The 21,518-nt window shown below is 41.2% G+C and overlaps 2 protein-coding genes across 3 annotated transcripts in view; both read left to right on the top strand.

The window, feature by feature from the left end:
- The first annotated feature begins 1,031 nt into the window (after window positions 1–1,031).
- Window positions 1,032–16,504, top strand: soat1 (sterol O-acyltransferase 1). The gene is given in 15 exon segments (XM_034238596.1): window positions 1,032–1,174; window positions 4,375–4,434; window positions 5,852–5,877; window positions 5,880–5,952; window positions 6,226–6,473; window positions 6,476–6,504; window positions 7,847–7,925; window positions 8,255–8,339; window positions 8,415–8,460; window positions 9,680–9,812; window positions 10,762–10,856; window positions 12,423–12,521; window positions 13,052–13,187; window positions 14,374–14,519; window positions 16,442–16,504. Coding segments are annotated over 15 exon segments (1,449 nt in total). The 5' UTR covers window positions 1,032–1,043.
- A 3,564-nt stretch (window positions 16,505–20,068) lies between these two features.
- Window positions 20,069–21,518, top strand: part of abl2 (c-abl oncogene 2, non-receptor tyrosine kinase) — a 67,596-nt gene continuing 66,146 nt past the window's right edge. For both annotated transcript variants that reach the window (XM_034238598.1, XM_034238597.1), the window contains exon 1: window positions 20,069–20,745. In XM_034238598.1, coding sequence (XP_034094489.1) covers window positions 20,538–20,745 — 208 coding nt within the window. In that variant the 5' untranslated portion in view covers window positions 20,069–20,537. The remainder of the gene's footprint in view (window positions 20,746–21,518) is intronic.

The raw sequence follows: 21,518 nt of genomic DNA, 5'->3' as shown, positions 1-21,518 counted from the left end.
ACTTTTCACGGCAGAGAATAGCAGAGAGCGAGAGAGAGTTAGTGAGATTGACAGTACTTTTACAAATATATGGTTGTATATTTCTTGTTATTTGCAAGTATTTGTAAGTTACAGTCAATACTGCTGTATACAGGGGCACAGGAAGTGGTTAGGTGGCGGGACCTTGCTCTTTAGAGCTGAGACATTACTTTTAAAATATATGGTTGTATATTTCATGTTATTTGCAAGTATTTGTAAGTTACAGTCAATACTGCTGTATACAGGGGCTTATGGAGGGGGCGGGGCTTATGGAGGCGGGACTTCCGGCGGAAGGGGGCGGGGCTTAGAGGTGTGACCTGTCACTTTCTATGCATACTAATGAGATTGAAGTGGTATGTGTATAACTACTGTTGTAGACAAAGTTATTTTACACGTATGATTAAAGTTAAGGATTTTCTTTTCTATAATATTATGGACGATTTATCTGTTTGTTTTTTTACCTCAAGCAGTTGTTCCACTAAGTTAATCTTTAGAAATGCATTATTATTAGATAAAGCTGCCTAAAGTGGCTTATTTCAAACACTAAACTTGGATGAAAGTGCCAGGGTTATATTTCATACCTGTTTTTTGACAGGATCTGAATACTTCTAATGCCTAAGTTTGTTTATGATTTAAAGGGGTCTTAATTTCAATCGGATAGACGTTATTTAAGTGCTTTTTATCAAACTATATCCTTACTTGATTTGAGCTGAATCATGATATTGATTCTCTCAGAATGAGTGTTGAAATTAAAATATATTATTACATTGAAATCAAATTGTTCATGACAATTTAATGTTTTTTACTAAATGGCCATAAAAACATCTCCCTTGAAGACATGCATTATTTGGCCCGTGTTCAAGGAAACTCATGTCAAATCCTGTCTCTTGAAATCTCTCAAAATGGAATCTATAGCTATGTTCCTTCTCACATTCAACACTTATATATTCCACTGTATTATGACAGACTATGAATGATACCTGCTTCTGCTCTGCTGTGTTCCTCAGCACCTGAAGAGCAACCTGATGCATCAGTTGGACGACCACGTGAACGACTTCATGGACAGTCTGATGGAGGAGTCGTCCAGCCTGGAGTCTGCTCCTCTTCCCGCCTCCTTCTCCCCCCCGCTGTCCGACAAGGAGAGGAGCAAACTCAGGTGCCTTTGCTCTCCTTCCACCCTGCAGAGGTGGGAAGTAGTGGAGTACAAATACTTTGTTACTGTATTTCAGTACATGTTTCTGGTATCAGTACTTTACTCCACTACTTATTACTTTGACTTCTTACATTTCTAACACAAATACCTGTACTTTCTACTTCTCACATGTTGAACTCAAATACCTGTACTTTCTACTTCTCACATGTTGAACACAAATACCTGTACTTTCTACTTCTCACATGTTGAACTCAAATACCTGTACTTTCTACTTCTTACATGTTGAACTCAAATACCTGTACTTTCTACTTCTCACATGTTGAACACAAATACCTGTACTTTCTACTTCTCACATGTTGAACTCAAATACCTGTACTTTCTACTTCTTACATGTTGAACTCAAATACCTGTACTTTCTACTTCTTACATGTTGAACACAAATACCTGTACTTTCTACTTCTTACATGTTGAACACAAATACCTGTACTTTCTACTTCTTACATGTTGAACACAAATACCTGTACTTTCTACTTCTTACATGTTGAACACAAATACCTGTACTTTCTACTTCTCACATGTTGAACTCAAATACCTGTACTTTCTACTTCTTACATGTTGAACACAAATACCTGTACTTTCTACTTCTCACATGTTGAACTCAAATACCTGTACTTTCTACTTCTCACATGTTGAACACAAATACCTGTACTTTCTACTTCTTACATGTTGAACACAAATACCTGTACTTTCTACTTCTTACATGTTGAACACAAATACCTGTACTTTCTACTTCTCACATGTTGAACCCAAATACCTGTACTTTCTACTTCTTACATGTTGAACCCAAATACCTGTACTTTCTACTTCTCACATGTTGAACTCAAATACCTGTACTTTCTACTTCTTACATGTTGAACCCAAATACCTGTACTTTCTACTTCTTACATGTTGAACCCAAATACCTGTACTTTCTACTTCTTACATGTTGAACCCAAATACCTGTACTTTCTACTTCTTATATGTTGAACCCAAATACCTGTACTTTCTACTTCTCACATGTTGAACTCAAATACCTGTACTTTCTACTTCTTACATGTTGAACTCAAATACCTGTACTTTCTACTTCTCACATGTTGAACTCAAATACCTGTACTTTCTACTTCTTACATGTTGAACTCAAATACCTGTACTTTCTACTTCTTACATGTTGAACTCAAATACCTGTACTTTCTACTTCTCACATGTTGAACTCAAATACCTGTACTTTCTACTTCTCACATGTTGAACTCAAATGCCTGTACTTTCTACTTCTTACATGTTGAACTCAAATACCTGTACTTTCTACTTCTCACATGTTGAACACAAATACCTGTACTTTCTACTTCTTACATGTTGAACACAAATACCTGTACTTTCTACTTCTTAAATGTTAAACTCAAATACCTGTACTTTCTACTTCTTACATGTTGAACACAAATACCTGTACTTTCTACTTCTTACATGTTGAACTCAAATACCTGTACTTTCTACTTCTTACATGTTGAACTCAAATACCTGTACTTTCTACTTCTTACATGTTGAACTCAAATACCTGTACTTTCTACTTCTTACACGTTGAACACAAATACCTGTACTTTCTACTTCTTACATGTTGAACTCAAATACCTGTACTTTCTACTTCTCACATGTTGAACACAAATACCTGTACTTTCTACTTCTTACATGTTGAACACAAATACCTGTACTTTGTACTTCTTACATGTTGAACTCAAATACCTGTACTTTCTACTTCTCACATGTTGAACTCAAATAACTGTACTTTCTACTTCTTACATGTTGAACCCAAATACCTGTACTTTCTACTTCTTACATGTTGAACTCAAATACCTGTACTTTCTACTTCTTACATGTTGAACTCAAATACCTGTACTTTCTACTTCTTACATGTTGAACTCAAATACCTGTACTTTCTACTTCTCACATGTTGAACTCAAATACCTGTACTTTCTACTTCTTACATGTTGAACCCAAATACCTGTACTTTCTACTTCTTACATGTTGAACTCAAATACCTGTACTTTCTACTTCTCACATGTTGAACCCAAATACCTGTACTTTCTACTTCTCACATGTTGAACACAAATACCTGTACTTTCTACTTCTCACATGTTGAACTCAAATACCTGTACTTTCTACTTCTTACATGTTGAACACAAATACCTGTACTTTCTACTTCTCACATGTTGAACTCAAATACCTGTACTTTCTACTTCTCACATGTTGAACACAAATACCTGTACTTTCTACTTCTCTCATGTTGAACTCAAATACCTGTACTTTCTACTTCTTACATGTTGAACTCAAATACCTGTACTTTCTACTTCTCACATGTTGAACTCAAATACCTGTACTTTCTACTTCTCACATGTTGAACACAAATATCTGTACTTTCTACTTCTTACATGTTGAACCCAAATACCTGTACTTTCTACTTCTCACATGTTGAACACAAATACCTGTACTTTCTACTTCTTACATGTTGAACTCAAATACCTGTACTTTCTACTTCTTACATGTTGAACCCAAATACCTGTACTTTCTACTTCTCACATGTTGAACACAAATACCTGTACTTTCTACTTCTCACATGTTGAACTCAAATACCTGTACTTTCTACTTCTTACATGTTGAACACAAATACCTGTACTTTCTACTTCTCACATGTTGAACTCAAATACCTGTACTTTCTACTTCTCACATGTTGAACACAAATACCTGTGCTTTCTACTTCTTACATGTTGAACTCAAATACCTGTACTTTCTACTTCTCACATGTTGAACCCAAATACCTGTACTTTCTACTTCTTACATGTTGAACTCAAATACCTGTACTTTCTACTTCTCACATGTTGAACTCAAATACCTGTACTTTCTACTTCTTACATGTTGAACTCAAATACCTGTACTTTCTACTTCTTACATGTTGAACACAAATACCTGTACTTTCTACTTCTTACATGTTGAACTGAAATACCTGTACTTTCTACTTCTTACATGTTGAACTCAAATACCTGTACTTTCTACTTCTTACATGTTGAACACAAATACCTGTACTTTCTACTTCTTACATGTTAAACTCAAATACCTGTACTTTCTACTTCTCACATTTTCCTAAAGTGTATCTACTGTGTGTTTCCCTTCAGGTATTTCCGGCCTCCTCATGGTGAGGGGAAGCAGTTCGTCAGTCGCCGGTCCCTCTTAGAGTAAGTCTGTGATCTGAGATAAATATATATAATGGAGACAGAGGAGACAGAGGAGTAGAAGCACTGTTGGGTCTTTGTGGTGATCAGCTACAGGCGCTTTCACTACTTATTTAATCTTGTGAAAGGCTCCTTGCAAGGAGGAATGTGCTCCCATTCAACAACAACTTAAAATACATGAACAGTTAGGGAAAAGAAGGAAGATGAACACAAGATTATAGCAGGCTTAACAAAGCTAAACACAAAACTGGCAATGAATAAACCATCAGTAAGTATATGACAGTGTTAGATTGTTCCAAAATGATCTATTTCACAGACTCAAATTAAGTACGCATAGCATTTTCAGAAAAGATCCTTTAAGGTTTGTGCAAGTTTGAATTCGCCTTTAACACATGTGGCAATTATGTATTTGCATTGCAACTAACACAGGTCTGAACCAGAATCAGAAATCCTTTATAGAGAGGCGAAGTCCCGCCCATCTACTTCCACCCCATTATTTCTGAAAAAGTTTGTATTGAAGTCGATGGAGAGAGAAAGATTATCTCTCGATCCCGTTTGAATTGTGCCACGAATTAGACATATGATGTTTGTCAATCTTAAAACATAATTTTCATGTCAAAAAAGTCACAGTTTGTCGTAAAACTGTTGAAATAAAAGACTATGAAAAATACGCAACTAGAAAGACTACAAATCCCAGAGTCCCGGTCCCGCATGCTGGCTCTCACGGAACCGACTAGCTCTCCTTGTGTGTATGCACAGCTCTCAACGTGCCCAGACTTGGAGTGATTTCCACCTCTTTTAATACTTTCCGCCTCGTTCTGAGAGAAAGAAGTGAAATGTTCAACGTGACGGCCGTCTGGGTGTGTGGAGCGAAACGGGAGTTTCACACTAACAAAGTGTCACAGTTTTACGACATATTCTTATTTTTTTGACTTGCAAAATGATCTTTTAAATGGACAAACATCATGTGTGTGATTCGTGGCACAATTCAAACGGGATCAAAAGATAATCTCTCTCTCTCCATTGACTTCAATGCATACTTTTCAGAAATAAGGTCCGATGGAGGGAAGGGAGGGACTTCGCCTCTCTATAGTCCCACAGCGGGGAAGTGTACATCGTTACAGCAAAATATTTAGAATTGTGGAGTTGCAAAGACATCGCAGCCTTCAAATTCTATTCTAGATACTTAAAACATTGTTTGTTTGTTTCCTCTTAAAATGTTTAACTTTGTTTATTGGGTTTTTTCAGCAGCATAAAGTTATTCTGTCAGAGCATGTATCAAAAGTAGGTAACAATGTAAATACTGCTTAACGAGTAGTAGGTTTTTTGTTGTGGACCCTGAAGGCAGCATCTCAAGGGCTCCCTCATGTTCTCAGTGTATCTGCTCAGATTCTGATCACATGCTTCTGTGTGTCCTCAGCGAGCTGTTTGAGGTGAACCACATCAGGACCACATGTTCATCGCTCTGCTCATCCTCTTCATCCTCAGCACGCTGGTGGTGGATTTCATCGATGAAGGCAGGTAAAGTCTGCTGTGTGTAATGTCTTGATCTCAAATGATCAGATAATCATTTAAAACATACTCTGATTGCCTTTTACTCGGTTACATTGTTTGTCTTGTATGAGTTTAACAGAGACATATGTTTAGGATTTACATTTCAGGAGGCAAAGGAAGTAAAAGGTAGATTTGCAAATGGTTAAGGACGGGGGGGTTTAATGGGTTAATGTCATTCAAAGTGCTTTACAAAAATGAAAACATTGAAACAAAATGCATCCCCCCCCTCCTCCGCCTCAGGCTGGTGCTGCACTTTGAGCTGCTGGTGTATGCGTTCGGACAGCTCCCCCTGGTGGTGTGCACGTGGATCTGCATGTTCCTATCGGTTCTGCTGGTTCCCTACAGTCTGTTCCACCTGTGGGCTCAGACCCAGAGGGGGTCTCACCCTCAGTTCTGCAGCTTCCTGTTCGGCTCGGTGTTCCTGCTCTTCCAGGCGCTGGCTGTTGGCTTCCTGCCGACGTTTGTGGTTCTGACCAACAGCTTCCCCCCGCCTCCTGCTTCATCGTCATCCTGGAGCAGGTGAGAAGAGAGATGTCAGACTGTCCATCTGCTGGGAGAGGGATTGTACTCTGAGGTTTTTAAAAATGTTCTTTGGGAGTTTTTTTATAGCTCCCTGACTGATCTGTGATTTGTGATATTGGGCTAAATAAATAAAATGTGATTACTTGATTGACTTATCATCGTCTGTATGTAATGCAGTCTTACGTTCTATTGCAGTTAATTGTGTGCAGTTTAATGTTAAATGGCTACTAAGTTATTCTTGATTAATGACTTTAAAGGTCCCATGTCATGCTTTTCTGGTTGTTACCCGTCCCCTCGTGTGTTATGAAGGTTGTTCTGCATGTAAACGGTCTGCAGAGTCACAAACCCTCAAAGTGCACCCTGTAGCGAGTAAACCTCTAACACAGAGAAGACCTGTCTGTGCTCTTTTTCCATTTGTTTCTTCCGGGAACCAAGCGACGTAACGACGACCCCTCCGTGGATTGGTCAAAATAGACCAATCCGTGGAGCCGTTACATTACGTCTGCGGAGCCGCTTCCTCACACACACACACACACACACACACACACACACACACACACACACACACACACACACACACACACACACACACACACACACACACACACAAAATCTTTTCTCAGCTGCAGCTCCGCCGATTTCTCCTCCCTGAGACGGCGGGCTGCGGCGAGGCTGTGAGTCGGTGTGTGAGCACACACACAAACTCCCAGCCAGGCTGCGGGTGTGTGTGTGTGTGTGCGTTCGGGCTGGTTTAGCTGTGTCTCGCAAACCAATGAGATTTTGGAACAATGTAAATCTATTCTAGTAGACCTCAACAATGGAAATATGATCAGTAGAAATGGCCATGACATGAGACCTTTAAATTGTGCTATGCTTATATTCACTAGGAATGTGTATTAAAGTATTTTTTAGTATTAATAGTATAATATTACTACTGTTGTCATGTTAGAAACTGTTATTGCTCACTTGACTGATCTAAAAGCACTAAAAGTTTGATAAATGATAAATACGCATGATGTCAAAAGGCTTAAAGATTGTTATTTAGTTCAGTATAAAAAGTATGTTTACAGCGTCTTCGTCAGTTTCTATTTTCACCTATTTTATCCAATCAACCTGTATTTACATTTGTTGGTGAAGAGAAGGTGTTTAGCCGAGATATTCAAGAGCCGCTCAGCTTGTATTAGTCCCAAAGCAATGTTCTTACAGCAGCCACGAGGTCGATGCATGAGCAAGAGGGACTACAGAAGTCCTTCATTATTAACTTAAAGAAAGGCAAGATATAATAAATACATGATCCGTCTGTAACAGCAGTTCTGTTTTATTATTTGTGAAACTGCAGGTGCGTCTGATGATGAAAGCCCACTCCTTCGTCAGAGAGAACGTCCCACGAGTCCTGAGCTGGGCTAAAGAAAAAAACAGTACGTACCTTTCAGAGACGGCTGTGTGTCCTTTAGTATCCTAAAAAGACTTAAAAGGCTTTACATTGAATAATATTACAGATTACAATGTCTTAATTCAACGTCACAAGAGTGGTCCGAATTATAAGGGGAGGTCATTTGGTTCTGTATTCTTTATTTTCCCAATTCACATAAACGTTTTGCAGATCTGGATAGCAGGACAAAATTGTACTTGAAATAAAGGGAACTGGGCCTGGAAAGTCCTTGAATCAAATGTTTAAGAAGGTGTGGGAACGTTGACATCCTTACATTTTAAAAAGTATACATAATGACTCGTCTCTCCTCTATAGGCCCCGGCCCTGTGGTGCCTCAGGTCTCTCAGTATCTCTACTTCCTGTTTGCACCCACTCTCATCTACAGAGACAAATACCCCAGGTAACACTATTCATAATGTTATCTCCTCACAGCAGATCATGTGTTTGATCAAACCTTATTTCTCTCTTAACGCAGGAACCCGGTGATCAGGTGGAGCTACGTGGCTTCAAAGTTCCTTCAGGTACCTCTTTCATATTTTAAAGTTAATAATAATAATACAAAATGATATTTATATAGCGCTTTTCATGAACTCAAGGACGCTTTACATCAGGGGCGTCAAACTCAAGGCCGTGAGCCAAACCCGGCACGCAACCTCATTTGATGCGGCCCCGCAAGAGCTTGTAAAGAATATAATACGTTTATTATACGGTTACGTGCCGCTTTACAGGAGCATGTTGCCCATAAACTACATCTCCCACAATGCACCTTGTTTTGTGACATGCTCACTCAAGAGACTTGCAATTATTTGCCCTAGACTTCTGCTTTCAGACTTTAATTATGAAGTTATTACCCTATCTGATAATAATCCAATGCAGAGACAATAATGTAATTTAATACTTTATTTTATATATATTAAATATATGTATTTTTATATAGTCTTAAAGTTACAACCGGCCCTTTGAGTGCAACCTTAATGCTGATGTGGCCCGCGATGAAATTGAGTTTGACAGCCCTGCTTTACAGGGTAAGGGAGGGTGGACAGACAAGGACAGTCAACAGGAAATTCATTGGGGGGGGGGGCTTATGTCTCGATTATTTGGGTCAATAATTGATATATCACGATTATTAAAAACGATTATCCATTTACTTTGAAAACATCCATTTATTGGAGACATTTTTTTTGAACATTATGTTTTTAACAGTTGATTTCCCTGAACTTTAAGAATAATTCAACTGAAAAAACAATACCAAAAAAATTGAATTACGTTGTTTTCGTAATCGTTGCAAGCCATAATCGTAATTGCGAATAAAATACGATTAATTGAGCAGCCCTAGGCTTATGGGTAGACAGAGGTGAAGAGATGGGTTTTGAGGCGAGACTGAAAGACTGTGAGGGACTCAGAGTCACGAAGATCTTGGGGGAGGGAACTCCAGAGCCTAGGAGCTGCCACTGAGAAGGCTCTGTCCCCAAAGCTGCGGAGTTTGGATGTGGGACTGGATAGGAGACCGGCTGCGGTGGATCTGAGGGACCGTGGGGTGAGAAGGTTGGTGAGATATGGGGGGGGGGGGGGGCAGATGGTGGAGGGCTTTGTAGGTGAGGACCAGCATTTTGCAATTGATGCGGTGGGAGACAGGAAGCCAGTGAAGGTCTTTGAGGACTTGGGTGATGGGATGCTATGATTTGGCACCCGAAAAGACCCCAGACTCTATGATCATGACGGACCCCCCCTCTCCCTCAGGTGCTGGGCTGTCTGTTCTATGCGTACTACGTGTTCGTGCGGCTCTGCATCCCTCAGTTTCGCAGCAGCAGCCGTCAGCTGTTCGACCTCCGAGCCATGGTGCTCTGCGTCTTCAACTCCATCCTGCCCGGTAACACCCGACCATCTTAGTTCTCTATCGGTGTTTTTCAATTGTTGTTTTATTTTTATGAATGCTCCACGACACCAAGTCAAATTCCTCGTATGTGTCAACCTGCCTGGTGATAAACCTGTTTCTGATTCATCAACACATAACATTTCATTAACCACCTTCATGCCGTGTCAAACTACCTCACTTTTGGTTTATTGCTCAGAGACGTTTTTATAGGAGCCTTTAAATGTGGTCAAGTGAACTGGTCTCACTCCTGAAACACAACTCTTAATGGTAAATATGTTTATATCTAGCGCTTTACCAGTCTCTACGACCACTCAAAGCAATGTACATACTTCAAGTCATCATATAATATGAGTCCGATGTGTGCAAGACAAGAGAGGTTTGGGCCTCCTCTGCCTGCAGTGTAAAGATAAGATCAGAGATTGCACACAAGTTGAAATTAAAAGAGTAAAAATAAACAATTATACAATTTTAAACATATCAAAATAGAAATAAACCAACATTCAAAAGTAGAAAATATACGTTAAATATAAATGTAGAATGTACAGTGTGAGTTAAAGTCCAGTTAACCAGAGACAGCTGTGATCCACATGCAAATGATGTATCTAATATATCATTCCATGCACGTGTCTATAGACTCTCTTGCACTATTTCTATTCTATTTTTATTGACTTGCACATCTCAAAACATTCTCTTGCACTATTTGATGTGTTCTCATATTGCACTGTTAGAGGAGCCTTGAGTCTTGAGATAAAAGCCTTGAGTCTTGAAACGTAGTTCTCTCTCTCTCTCTCTATCTCTCTCTATCTCTCTCTATCTCTCTCTATCTCTATCTCTCTCTCTATCTCTATCTCTATCTCTCTCTCTCTATCTCTATCTCTATCTCTCTATCTCTCTCTCTATCTCTCTATCTATCTCTCTATCTCTATCTCTATCTCTATCTCTATCTCTCTCTCTCTCTCTCTCTCTCTCTCTCTCTCTCTCCACTGCTGGCTCAATGCTTTCGCTGAGATGCTCTGCTTCGCTGACAGGATGTTTTATAAGGTACTTCCTGCCGTCTCTGCCAGCTACAGCTTCATTTAAATGTCTATGTTGTTCTTTATACGAGGATTGATTCAAGAAAACGTCCCTGCCCACTGCGATAACTCTCTATAACAAATCTCCTCTGGCTGGAAGAGAACTCTCCGCTCCATAGTTTCTCTTTCTGGACTTAAACTCTTTACTTTATTATTTGCCCCGTTAGTTGTTTGTTTGTTCCCCCTGTAAAGCGGCCTTGAAAGGCGCTATACAAATATAATCTATTATTATTAAACTCACACATTTTACATTGATATTCAATCTAATATGTAATATTCCATTCCTCTCATACTTATGTATATATCCTGCTTTATATTGTGTTACTGTAAATAATATGTAATTCAACATTTATATTTTCTGCTTTTTTTAATGCCATTTTATTTCTATTGAGATGTTTGGATTTAGGATCGTTTATTTCTACGTGTAGGAGCCAATTACCTGCAGGTATAAAGGGAGGAACCTGTGTGTGTGCTGGGGAGGGGTTCTGCCGGAAGGCCCATACAGTTTTTGACCACACACGGAGAACACACACACAAGGAGCACACACACACAAGGAGAACACACACACACACGGAGAACACACTCACAAGGAGCACACACACACAAGGAGAACACACACACACACACACACACACACACACACACACACGGAGAACACACACACAAGGAGCACACAAGGAGCACACACGGAGAACACACTCACAAGGAGCACACACGGAGAACACACACACACACACACAGAGAACACACACACACACGGAGAACACACACACACACGGAGACCACACTCACAAGGAGCACACACGGAGAACACACTCACAAGGAGCACACACGGAGAACACACACACACACACGGAGAACACACACACACACACACACACGGAGAACACACACACAAGGAGCACACACGGAGAACACACACACACACACACGGAGAACACACTCACAAGGAGCACACACACACAAGGAGCACACACGGAGAACACACTCACACACGGAGAACACACACACACACGGAGAACACACACACACACGGAGAACACACACACAAGGAGCACACACTCACAAGGAGCACACACACTCACAAGGAGCACACACACACGGAGAACGCACACACAAGGAGCACACACACACACAGAGAACACACACACAAGGAGCACACACACACACACGGAGAACGCACACACAAGGAGAACACACACACAAGGAGCACACACGGAGAACACACACACACACACGGAGAACACACACACAGGATTACAAAGCAAAGGTATTGTGTAAACGGTAATATCGTGTGATGAATATTGAAAGAAGCAAGTCAATGGAAATAAATGGACTGTGCGTCAATTCCACCCAGCGGATCCTCAGAGGCTTAAAGCGTTGGCTTCGCCTCTACGCTACTGTTTAAATTGTTATTGTACAGTGCCTTGTATTTTTATGCTGCTGCAACACAAACACTTCCCAAATTGGGATCAATAAAGTATTTCTTATCTTAATATCTTATACTTGACTAATTGTGATTGCACCTCCCAGGATTGGTGGAACTCGACCTCTTTTGCTAACTACTACCGCACCTGGAACGTAGTGGTGCACGACTGGCTGTACTACTACGTGTACCGCGACATCCTGTGGGTGAGTACAAATACATATTATAAAGAATGACGGCTCTACTCCAGAAAGATTACAATAGATCAGGATCCCTGACTTCCATCTATTTGTAATCTCGCTTTCTACTTTATCTAAATAGTTATCAGCGCAATAAACCGTATTTAATTCTGTCTTAATGAACATTATTTAATTTCATATTCTGAAATATTAAAGGTATGGTAAAACTACTAACTACTGTTTTTAATGAAGGGACTGTACTGTTTTTTTTATTAGTTAATTTATTGAACATTAATAATAACAATAAAGAAACAAAATAAAAACTTTTAAGGTATAAAAAGTAAATTCTCAAATAGTGTCCGTCATGTTCAAAAGGGTCGAGAAGAAGCTTCAACACGTTCCTGGTCCTCCTCTAGCGTACATTGTTCATGAAAATAGAACTTCAGGTCATCGTCATCAGCATCCGTGATATTTGATCCATTGTTTATGAATGTTTTGCTAATTGTGCAAAAATATGAGCCCTAATGACTCCTCTGTCCTCTCTTGTGTTTCTCCAGATGTCTCAGAAGCGCTTCAGACCGGCGGCCATGTTGTTTGTGTTCACGGTTTCTGCCGTCGTGCACGAGTACATCCTCGCCATCTGCTTCGGCTTCTTCTACCCCGTCCTCTTCTGCCTCTTCATGTGCTTCGGAAGTAAGAGACAACTCATCTCTCTCCACTCTCTTATCATTGCATGTCAGTCACCATAAATGGCTGGTCGAACTCAGTCCCTCTGCATTTATCTTAATACCGTATCGACTCGAATATTAGACGACGCCTCTTTTTCAAAACTCATTTTTGGAGCAAATCTTGTTTTTATAAAGAAAACTACACATTGTGTTCAAATGTGCCGTCGCTTGGGGGGACACTCGTTTGGCGCCATCTGTTGTTGTGACTGTAATTACATCGAAAAGTCTAGAGCTGACATCCTCGTGGATTCATCTTCTTATTACAGACACATGCATTTCCTAACATTCGGTCTATATGCTGTAAAATGTATTATCTCTTGGATTTACACACGGCATCTATTGCACGTCTGTCCGTCCTGGGAGAGTGATCCCTCCTCTGTTGCTCTCCCTGAGGTTTCTCCCATGTTCCCTTTAAACTGTGGGTTTTCTCTGGAAGTGTTTCCTTGTACGATCTGAGGGTCTAAGGACAGAGGGTCTGAGGATAGAGGGTCTGAGGACAGAGGGTCTGAGGACAGAGGCTCTAAAGACGGAGGGTCTGAGGACAGAGGGTCTAAGGGCAGAGGGTCTGAGGACAGAGGGTCTAAGGACAGAGGGTCTGAAGACAGAGGGTCTAAGGACAGAGGGTCTGAAGACAGAGGGTCTAAGGGCAGAGGGTCTGAGGACAGAGGGTCTAAGGACAGAGGGTCTGAAGACAGAGGGTCTGAGGACAGAGGGTCTGAGGACAGAGGCTATAAAGACGGAGGGTCTGAGGACAGAGGGTCTGAGGACAGAGGGTCTAAGGACAGAGTTGTCTGAGGACAGAGGGTCTAAGGACAGAGGGTCTGAGGGCAGAGGGTCTGAGGACAGAGTTGTCTGAGGACAGAGGGTCTGAGGACAGAGGGTCTGAGGACAGAGGGTCTAAGGACAGAGGGTGTCATTTTTCTCATACTGATATTCTGAACAATCTGTGTTGTTGTATTTGCTGTAAAGTGTCTCTACTGTAGGCTATTTTTATTTTATGTTCAGCACTTTGGCTCCACCAGAGATCGTTTATAAATGTGCTATATAAATAAAACTTGATTTGATTTGATTTAGAACCCGAATATAAGTTGACGAAAGAAACCCATCTTATATTCGGGTCAATACGGTAATATACTCGCTCTCTCTCGCAGTGATGTTCAACTTCATCCTGCACGACCGGAGGAAAGGTCCCATCTGGAACGTGATCATGTGGACGTCTCTGTTCCTCGGTCAGGGGGTCATCCTCTGCCTCTACTCTCAGGAGTGGTACGCCCAGCAGTACTGCCCTCTGACGGAGGTAACACCTGCAGGAGCACTTTAACACTTTAAACCAGAATTTGACTTTTTATCTTCAAAATGTGCCTTTTTTCTTATAATTTGACTTTTTTCTCAGGATTTACTTTTTTTTCTCAAAACGTGAATTTTTTGCTTCAAAATGTGGCATTTTTCTCAGAATTTGACCCAAAAAAAAATCATTTTGTGACATTCTCACTGAAGAGACTTCTGCTTTCAGACGTAGTTATTTATGAAGTTATTACCCTACCTGATAATAATCCAATGCAGAGGCAATCATGTAATATATAATACATTATTTTATATCTTAACCCTTATGTTGCGATCGGGTCTCCCGTGACCCGTTTCAAGTTCAAATGATATAATAACTTTGTATCGGAACAAGGCTTCATATTGAAGGCGGTGGTGGCGAAGTCGATAGCGACTTGGCTTGGCAACTGGAAGGTCACCAGTTCAAGTCCTGGCAAGACCAAGTGCTACCGAGGTGTCCCTGAGCAAGTGTTCCCCACACTGCTCCCCGGGCGCCGTTCAAAATGGCAGCACACTGCTCCTAACACTGGATGGGTCAAATGCAGAGAAACAATTTCCCCATGAGGATTAATAAAGTATATCAAAATCAAAAAAAAAATCCTCCACAACAGCTAAACACTACAAAACTGATTTTGAAAATGTTTGCCAGATCTGAAGGTCTCTAAAAAAAAAAGTGTATCATTTGGTGTTGGGGTCTGGGGAGACCCAGCAGAATTGTTGTGGGTGACTCGGGGTCAATTTGGTCCAATCAAGATTCATCTTCAACTGTAACAATCATTTTTCGCAACATGCACCTGGTCTCCCCTCCCTCTGCCCCCCCCCCCCCCCTCCCTCCCCCCCCCCCCCCCACGGGAACTCCACCTTTCTCAAAGAATATTAACACTTGAACCTGAAAACATTATGCACGTGTGCAATGTGTGGTGTGATGTGTTTTGGGCCATAACATTAAATGACAACAGGATTGTACGGTTATGAAAGCATTATAAGTTAGTTATGATGTAGTTAAAACAATATTGGATGATAGTCATCACATAGATTCGGTGTGTTTTGGACTGAAATAAATCATGGGTCAAAATGTACCCGCGAACGCCATGAACGGTAACAGCTTTCGAACACAACACAACGGTTAAATATTATATATGTATTTTTATATAGTCTTAGTTACAACCGGTCCCTTTCAGTGCAACCATAATGCTGATGTGGCCCGCGATGAAATTGAGTTTGACCCCCCCTGACCTAAACTCTCAGATGCTCCTTATTGGGGAGAGCAGAGACAAAGTTGGGTCTCAGGACGTCATGAAACTGTAGAAATTATTTTTTCCCTCCAAACAATCACAGATCTGAGGGCATAAACGCAGCACGTACTGTATGTGTACAAGTGTCCTACGTGTATGACATTTGGTGGGTATATGTAACACATGGAGAAGAACAAAAAACTATATCGGAGCGTGTCCCTAAACCCAACAGGAAGTCGGCCATGTTGAATTTAACAGCATTTCTTTACCGTATTTTAACAAATTCCTTGTACAGAATTTCAAATGTGTTCAATAACATCTTACGACATTGAGGGACAATATTGTATTAAAATCATTCGTCTACATCAACCACCCTGCAAAACAGACGATGAAAATGACATTGTGTTATTACCATTTACTAGTTAGTCCATGCTCCAACTGTCCCTGCATAACCACAGCTGTACCAATCATCCAATCAGTAGCCTCGATATGTGTCGATGTCCAAGGACTTGTTTATATAGTAAGTTGCTGTTCTAAGAACCAGTTATATCCCTGAACCAAACAACAATAGAACATGAACAGCTGAATATGAGTGTTAGCTTTGCCAACCTCGAGCCTGGACACAAATTGAGTTTCATGTGATTTTTTGTATTTTTTTCAGCCTTCATTCTTGGAGTTGTTGAAGCCTCGCTCGTGGAGCTGTCACAGAGATGCTGGACTCTGATTGGCTGTGATCCACGTGTTCACTGCCTCTGTCTTACTGTCTGTTCTCTCCAGTTTAATTTACATGTGTCTGTGCAGGCCCGGTTCTACGGGGGTGCACAGACATGCATTGCACCCCCAGTTGAATGTTATCCACCCTCTATTCAAAAAAGAGAAGGGAGCGAACAACAATAATAGAATACAAAACAGATCGTCAGGTGACCTGCTCCGCTGCGCTTGCATCATTTCCAAAGTGCTTCCACAGCAGTGACACACATCTGTGGATAATCATTTATACGAAAATGGTTAAAGCAACCATCACTAAACGCCAGCACCACTGCATCTACTACAGACCGTAGCAACCGGTCAGATGGGGACGTGGACACTAGCGTACTCCCGCCGCCCTCGCCCCGGAGCAGCAGTCCTCGTCGCCCCAAACAATGCCGCAGGTGCAAAGGGACCACGGCGAAACAGAGCCTGCCCAGGTCTAAACAAGTACCCGCCTGTGCAGTGGGGTTAGGCGATCATTTTGCAGCTCGTGGTATAAAAATAAAGGGCTAGAATATTCATGTGAAAATAGATTCATATTCTGCCTGTAGAAATGTTGGGTCAAACATAATGCAACCAATAGCACAGATCCTTCACCACGAATGGCTACAAACATCTCATATCCCAAGCTTATCAACGAGCTGATGTTGCAGCTGAAATGTTCTCCAGGTCACAAAGTCACATGATGTGATACTAGTTTTCAAGCACAGTAAATATTCTCTTCCCAGAGTATCTGATGGGACCATGGTGATGATTTAGTACATGGTTTTAATACTTTTGCCTTTCAATGTTTGCCATTTCAAACCATGAGCTGGATCAAATCCTATTTGTATCACAGTTTTGAAGCTGTTGTGCTTTTCTTTGCCACAGTCCACTTTGGACTATATGAGATATTTCAGGATTACACTTTTAACTTGACATGTTCTCACTTGCTTGGTTTCAAAGCATAACAAAGGCCATAATCTGTTCATTGGGACCATCAATGCTATTTCTCATTGCTGTTGCCACTATTGCTCATGTAAACCTGCTGCTGCTGCGCCCCCTGTAACCTCAGAGGCACCCTGAGTCATGTTGCTCTGCGCCCCGGGTCATGTGTCTGTGTATGAACGTGTGGAAGAGATCAATAATGTGCCAACATGTTCTTTACTCCAGCAGCAAAGTCACAGCGATGCCTTACTCTCCTGTTTTATGTCTTCAAAATCATCCCAACACACTGACACGCTCACATTTAATCACATGTGAGCTTGTATTTGATTTCCAGATGCATTTCCTTTATGTTCGCCTCGATCAGCTGTGAAACCTCTCCTTGTGCCAATATGATGCTAACAGGAAATACAAACCTCGCTCACCGTGTGCAGTTACTCCTGTATTACAGATAACGTTCAGTATGTTGAGAATGTTATTTATTTTCACCGCCAAATAGATTTATTTTGGATAAGAACGGCCGCTGTTTGGTGTTGTTTAAATTCATGAGAGACTGCAGAAGATTTGTCTGAAAAGGAAAAGGAAGGTGAGTTTGAAAAGGTTGGGACATGATTGTATAATGGAGATGGAAACTAAATGGAGATGGAAACTATGCGGAGTTAAGTTCATGAAGTCTGACAGCTGAATGTATTTGTAATCATCCCGATATTTTTCATTGAACTGGTTTGAACATGAATTTAGCTTCAGAGATAATTCCCTTTTAATCTGAAAGATGTTCTGTTTTGGGGACTTGTGTGCAGGTGAAGCACAATCATTTAATACTGCAATTGAACTTAAATAGGATACTTGCACTGAGAGCTTCAGATTGTATTGAGATATTCAGCACATGCAGTCCGACAGGGTTTTGTTTCAATCATAACACTCGTTTCCATGTGGAACTAAAGGAATGCTTGTGATCATTAGGTCATGCTGTCTTGTGAGTACGTCTCAAAGGTAATGCACAGTTGATGTCACTAAAATACTGACACAGCAGGGAGAGCGAAAGATAATGTGTTTACATGTGTGAATGATGAGATGCACAATTAAGAAATAACTCTGCACTTTCAAAAACGGTGACCACAAGGTGGCGCTGCAGTAAAGCTTTACTTTGATGCCTCTGCTCACGGAGAGGCTTCCCCAGAGTCATCATAATATATTACCAAACAACTACCAGCTACTTGTTTGTATATGTACAGATAACAGAATGATTGGGCTACCCTGTACTACTAAGTAACTCCTGACAAGTCCCTTTATCTTGAAATTGAGATTCAGGGAAAAACTTAAAAGAGCCAACCTGTTTATTGAAATGATTTATTTATATTCTGTCATATATGTGTCCTGTGAACTCATTATGAATCAGTTTGAAAAGTGTCTGATACATTTTGTAAAGACTCGACAAAGTGTAAGAACTCAAGAATAAAAAATGGAATATGTTGCCTTAACTTGTTTTGTATTATACATGTTGTATATAATGGTCATTGTGCCAACTTAATGGTATTGATACAGTTTTTAATTAGATGTTTTAGACCACATGTGTCAAACTCGAGGCCCGGGGGCCAAATCAGGCCCTTGGTGGATCTAATTTCGGCCCGCAGGATAATTTCTAATTCCTATTAGATCTGGCCCTCCGGTATATTGCACACACACCTTCCTCCATCCTGAGGGTCTCCTCAGCTCAGAGCCTGAGCCCAAACATTGATGACCTTGCACCCAAGATGAGATGCCAAGTATCTGAACTAGCATCACAGAGCAGCACTGAGTTCAATGGATGCTTCCTTCTGCACTTTCTTTCTTGAGACAACAGGGCATGTTTGGTTTTCTTTTGAAGCTGTTGTTGGCCTGTGGGAAAATGTAATCATAAGAGGGACTTTCACACACTTCTGTTATATGAATAAACATATTGCACACATGTATACATGCTATACAGTTTTATTACTTCATATCAAGGCTCGTTTTTCTTTTTTTAAAGTGTTTTTTAAAGCTTTTTGGGGGCATTTCCCCCAAAGTGCGCAGGGACCACCTCGGTTAATAAATCACTAGGATTTGACTTATTGGGGTATGTTTTACAAGTCAGTCAGAATACAGTCACAGTGCTTAATGAAGGACTTTCACACATTTCTGCTATATTAATAACATATTACACACATTTATACACGCTATACAGTTTTATAATGCAGAATATATATTACAAAAAATACATTGGAGCTTTATTGACAAAATTAAGCAGTGGCAAATTGATATACAAAAATCTTACTGATTCTAAATTATATATAAACATTAAACAGATCTACTTAATTACACGTCCGAAAAGGGGTGGGAAGAAGCGTACACTTATTTAATCCCTTCTCCCAAAAACGACATTAACATATAAATATCTATCTATAAGGAACGTTTTTCTGTCTAAAAAGTGATTTTCAAAGCTTTTTTGGAGCATTTGTTCCCCTTAACTTTGCCTGGATCACTTCGGTCCTGATGGACCCGGTGCTCCGGTGCTCGTTGGGACCCGGTAGAGTCCCGGATCCCGGTGACAGGGACCCGAACCCCCGCCTCCTGGAACACATATTCTGTTCTGCGGTAAAGATGGCGGCGTCAGAGGGGGCGCGGAGCGGCCGGACAGCGGCAAAAAGAGCCTGAAAAAGCTCCACAATTGGCCGAATATCGTTCGCCAGGTACCGGTAATATCAGCTCGGATACCGTCTGGACCACAGGGAGAAACACAGCCGCTGTCACCCGCAGGGGGTTGTGATTTTATTGTTAAAAGGCAGGGTGGGTGGGTTTCACCGAGAGATGCTAACGGGCTAGCCCACTGAGCTAACACAGACTAGCCCGCCGAGCTAACAGAGACTAGCCCACTGAGCTAACACAGGCTAGCACACGGAGCTAACAGAGACTAGCCCACGGAGCTAACACAGGCTAGCAAGCTCCGTGGAGAAGAGCGGAGAGGAGGGGGGAGAGAGGAAGACTATTCGGGCCAGGCCGCTCCAGCTCTGAGGGGAATGTGAACCAGAGGTGTGCAGGGGGGGTTTGCTCGCTTCACTACCGGGATGGGACAGCAGGTCGGACGGGTCGGTGAGAGCACATCGACCGGAGGACTGCAGCCGCCGCAGCCCCACGCGTCCCAGCCGCACCAAGGGAAGGGGAACCGGGGGAGGAGACCCCGAGAACCGGACAGTATCACCGGGACACCGCCGGGCAGGACGGCCGCAGTCAACGTGCCCGACCCGGGGATCAATATATTCACTCTGCATTCAGGTAACAAGATAACCACGTGTTTAAAGACAGGTGTTGGGGATTTACTTTGATGTGTTTTCATTAGGCTAGCTGAGACCATGCTAGTTTGACGCGTTAGCGGAAACAGCCAGCATTAGCTTCCACTGTCTCATCCATGTTAATATATGTGTGTGAGAGTTTGTTAGTGTGTATGAGGACAAGAGGCCGTAGTAAATCACAGGATGGTTTTTTAAATGGCTGTGATTTGACACTGTGTGCTGGAGCTGCATGTGACCAGCTGTTCCCCAAAAGAGAGACACTGTTTTTGGGAAAGAGGAAGAGTCTCTGCGGGGTCATGGCTGGAGGTTAAGCTGCTTTGTGCAGAGGTGGAGAAGTACTCAGATCTGGTACTTGAGTAAAAGTAGAAGTACTCAGATCTTGTAGTAAAAGTAGAAGTACTCAGATCTTGTACTTGAGTAAAAGTAGAAGTACTCAGATCTTGTTCTTGAGTGAAAGTAGAAGTACTCAGATCTTGTACTTGAGTGAAAGTAGAAGTACTCAGATCTTGTACTTGAGTAAAAGTAGAAGTACTCAGATCTTGTTCTTGAGTAAAAGTAGAAGTACTCAGATCTTGTAGTAAAAGTAGAAGTACTCAGATCTTGTAGTAAAAGTAGAAGTACTCAGATCTTGTACTTGAGTAAAAGTAGAAGTACCAGAGTGTAGGAATACTCTGTTTCAGTAAAAGTCCTGTATTCAAAATGTTCCTCAAGTGAAAGTAGAAAAGTATTCTCATCCAAATATAGTGAAAGTAGCGA

The sequence above is a fragment of the Gymnodraco acuticeps genome, unplaced genomic scaffold (assembly GCF_902827175.1).
Source record: "Gymnodraco acuticeps unplaced genomic scaffold, fGymAcu1.1, whole genome shotgun sequence".
Taxonomy (NCBI): domain Eukaryota; kingdom Metazoa; phylum Chordata; class Actinopteri; order Perciformes; family Bathydraconidae; genus Gymnodraco; species Gymnodraco acuticeps.
The sequence above is the reverse complement of the archived record's forward strand: the minus strand, read 5'-3'. Positions and strand labels throughout refer to the sequence as shown.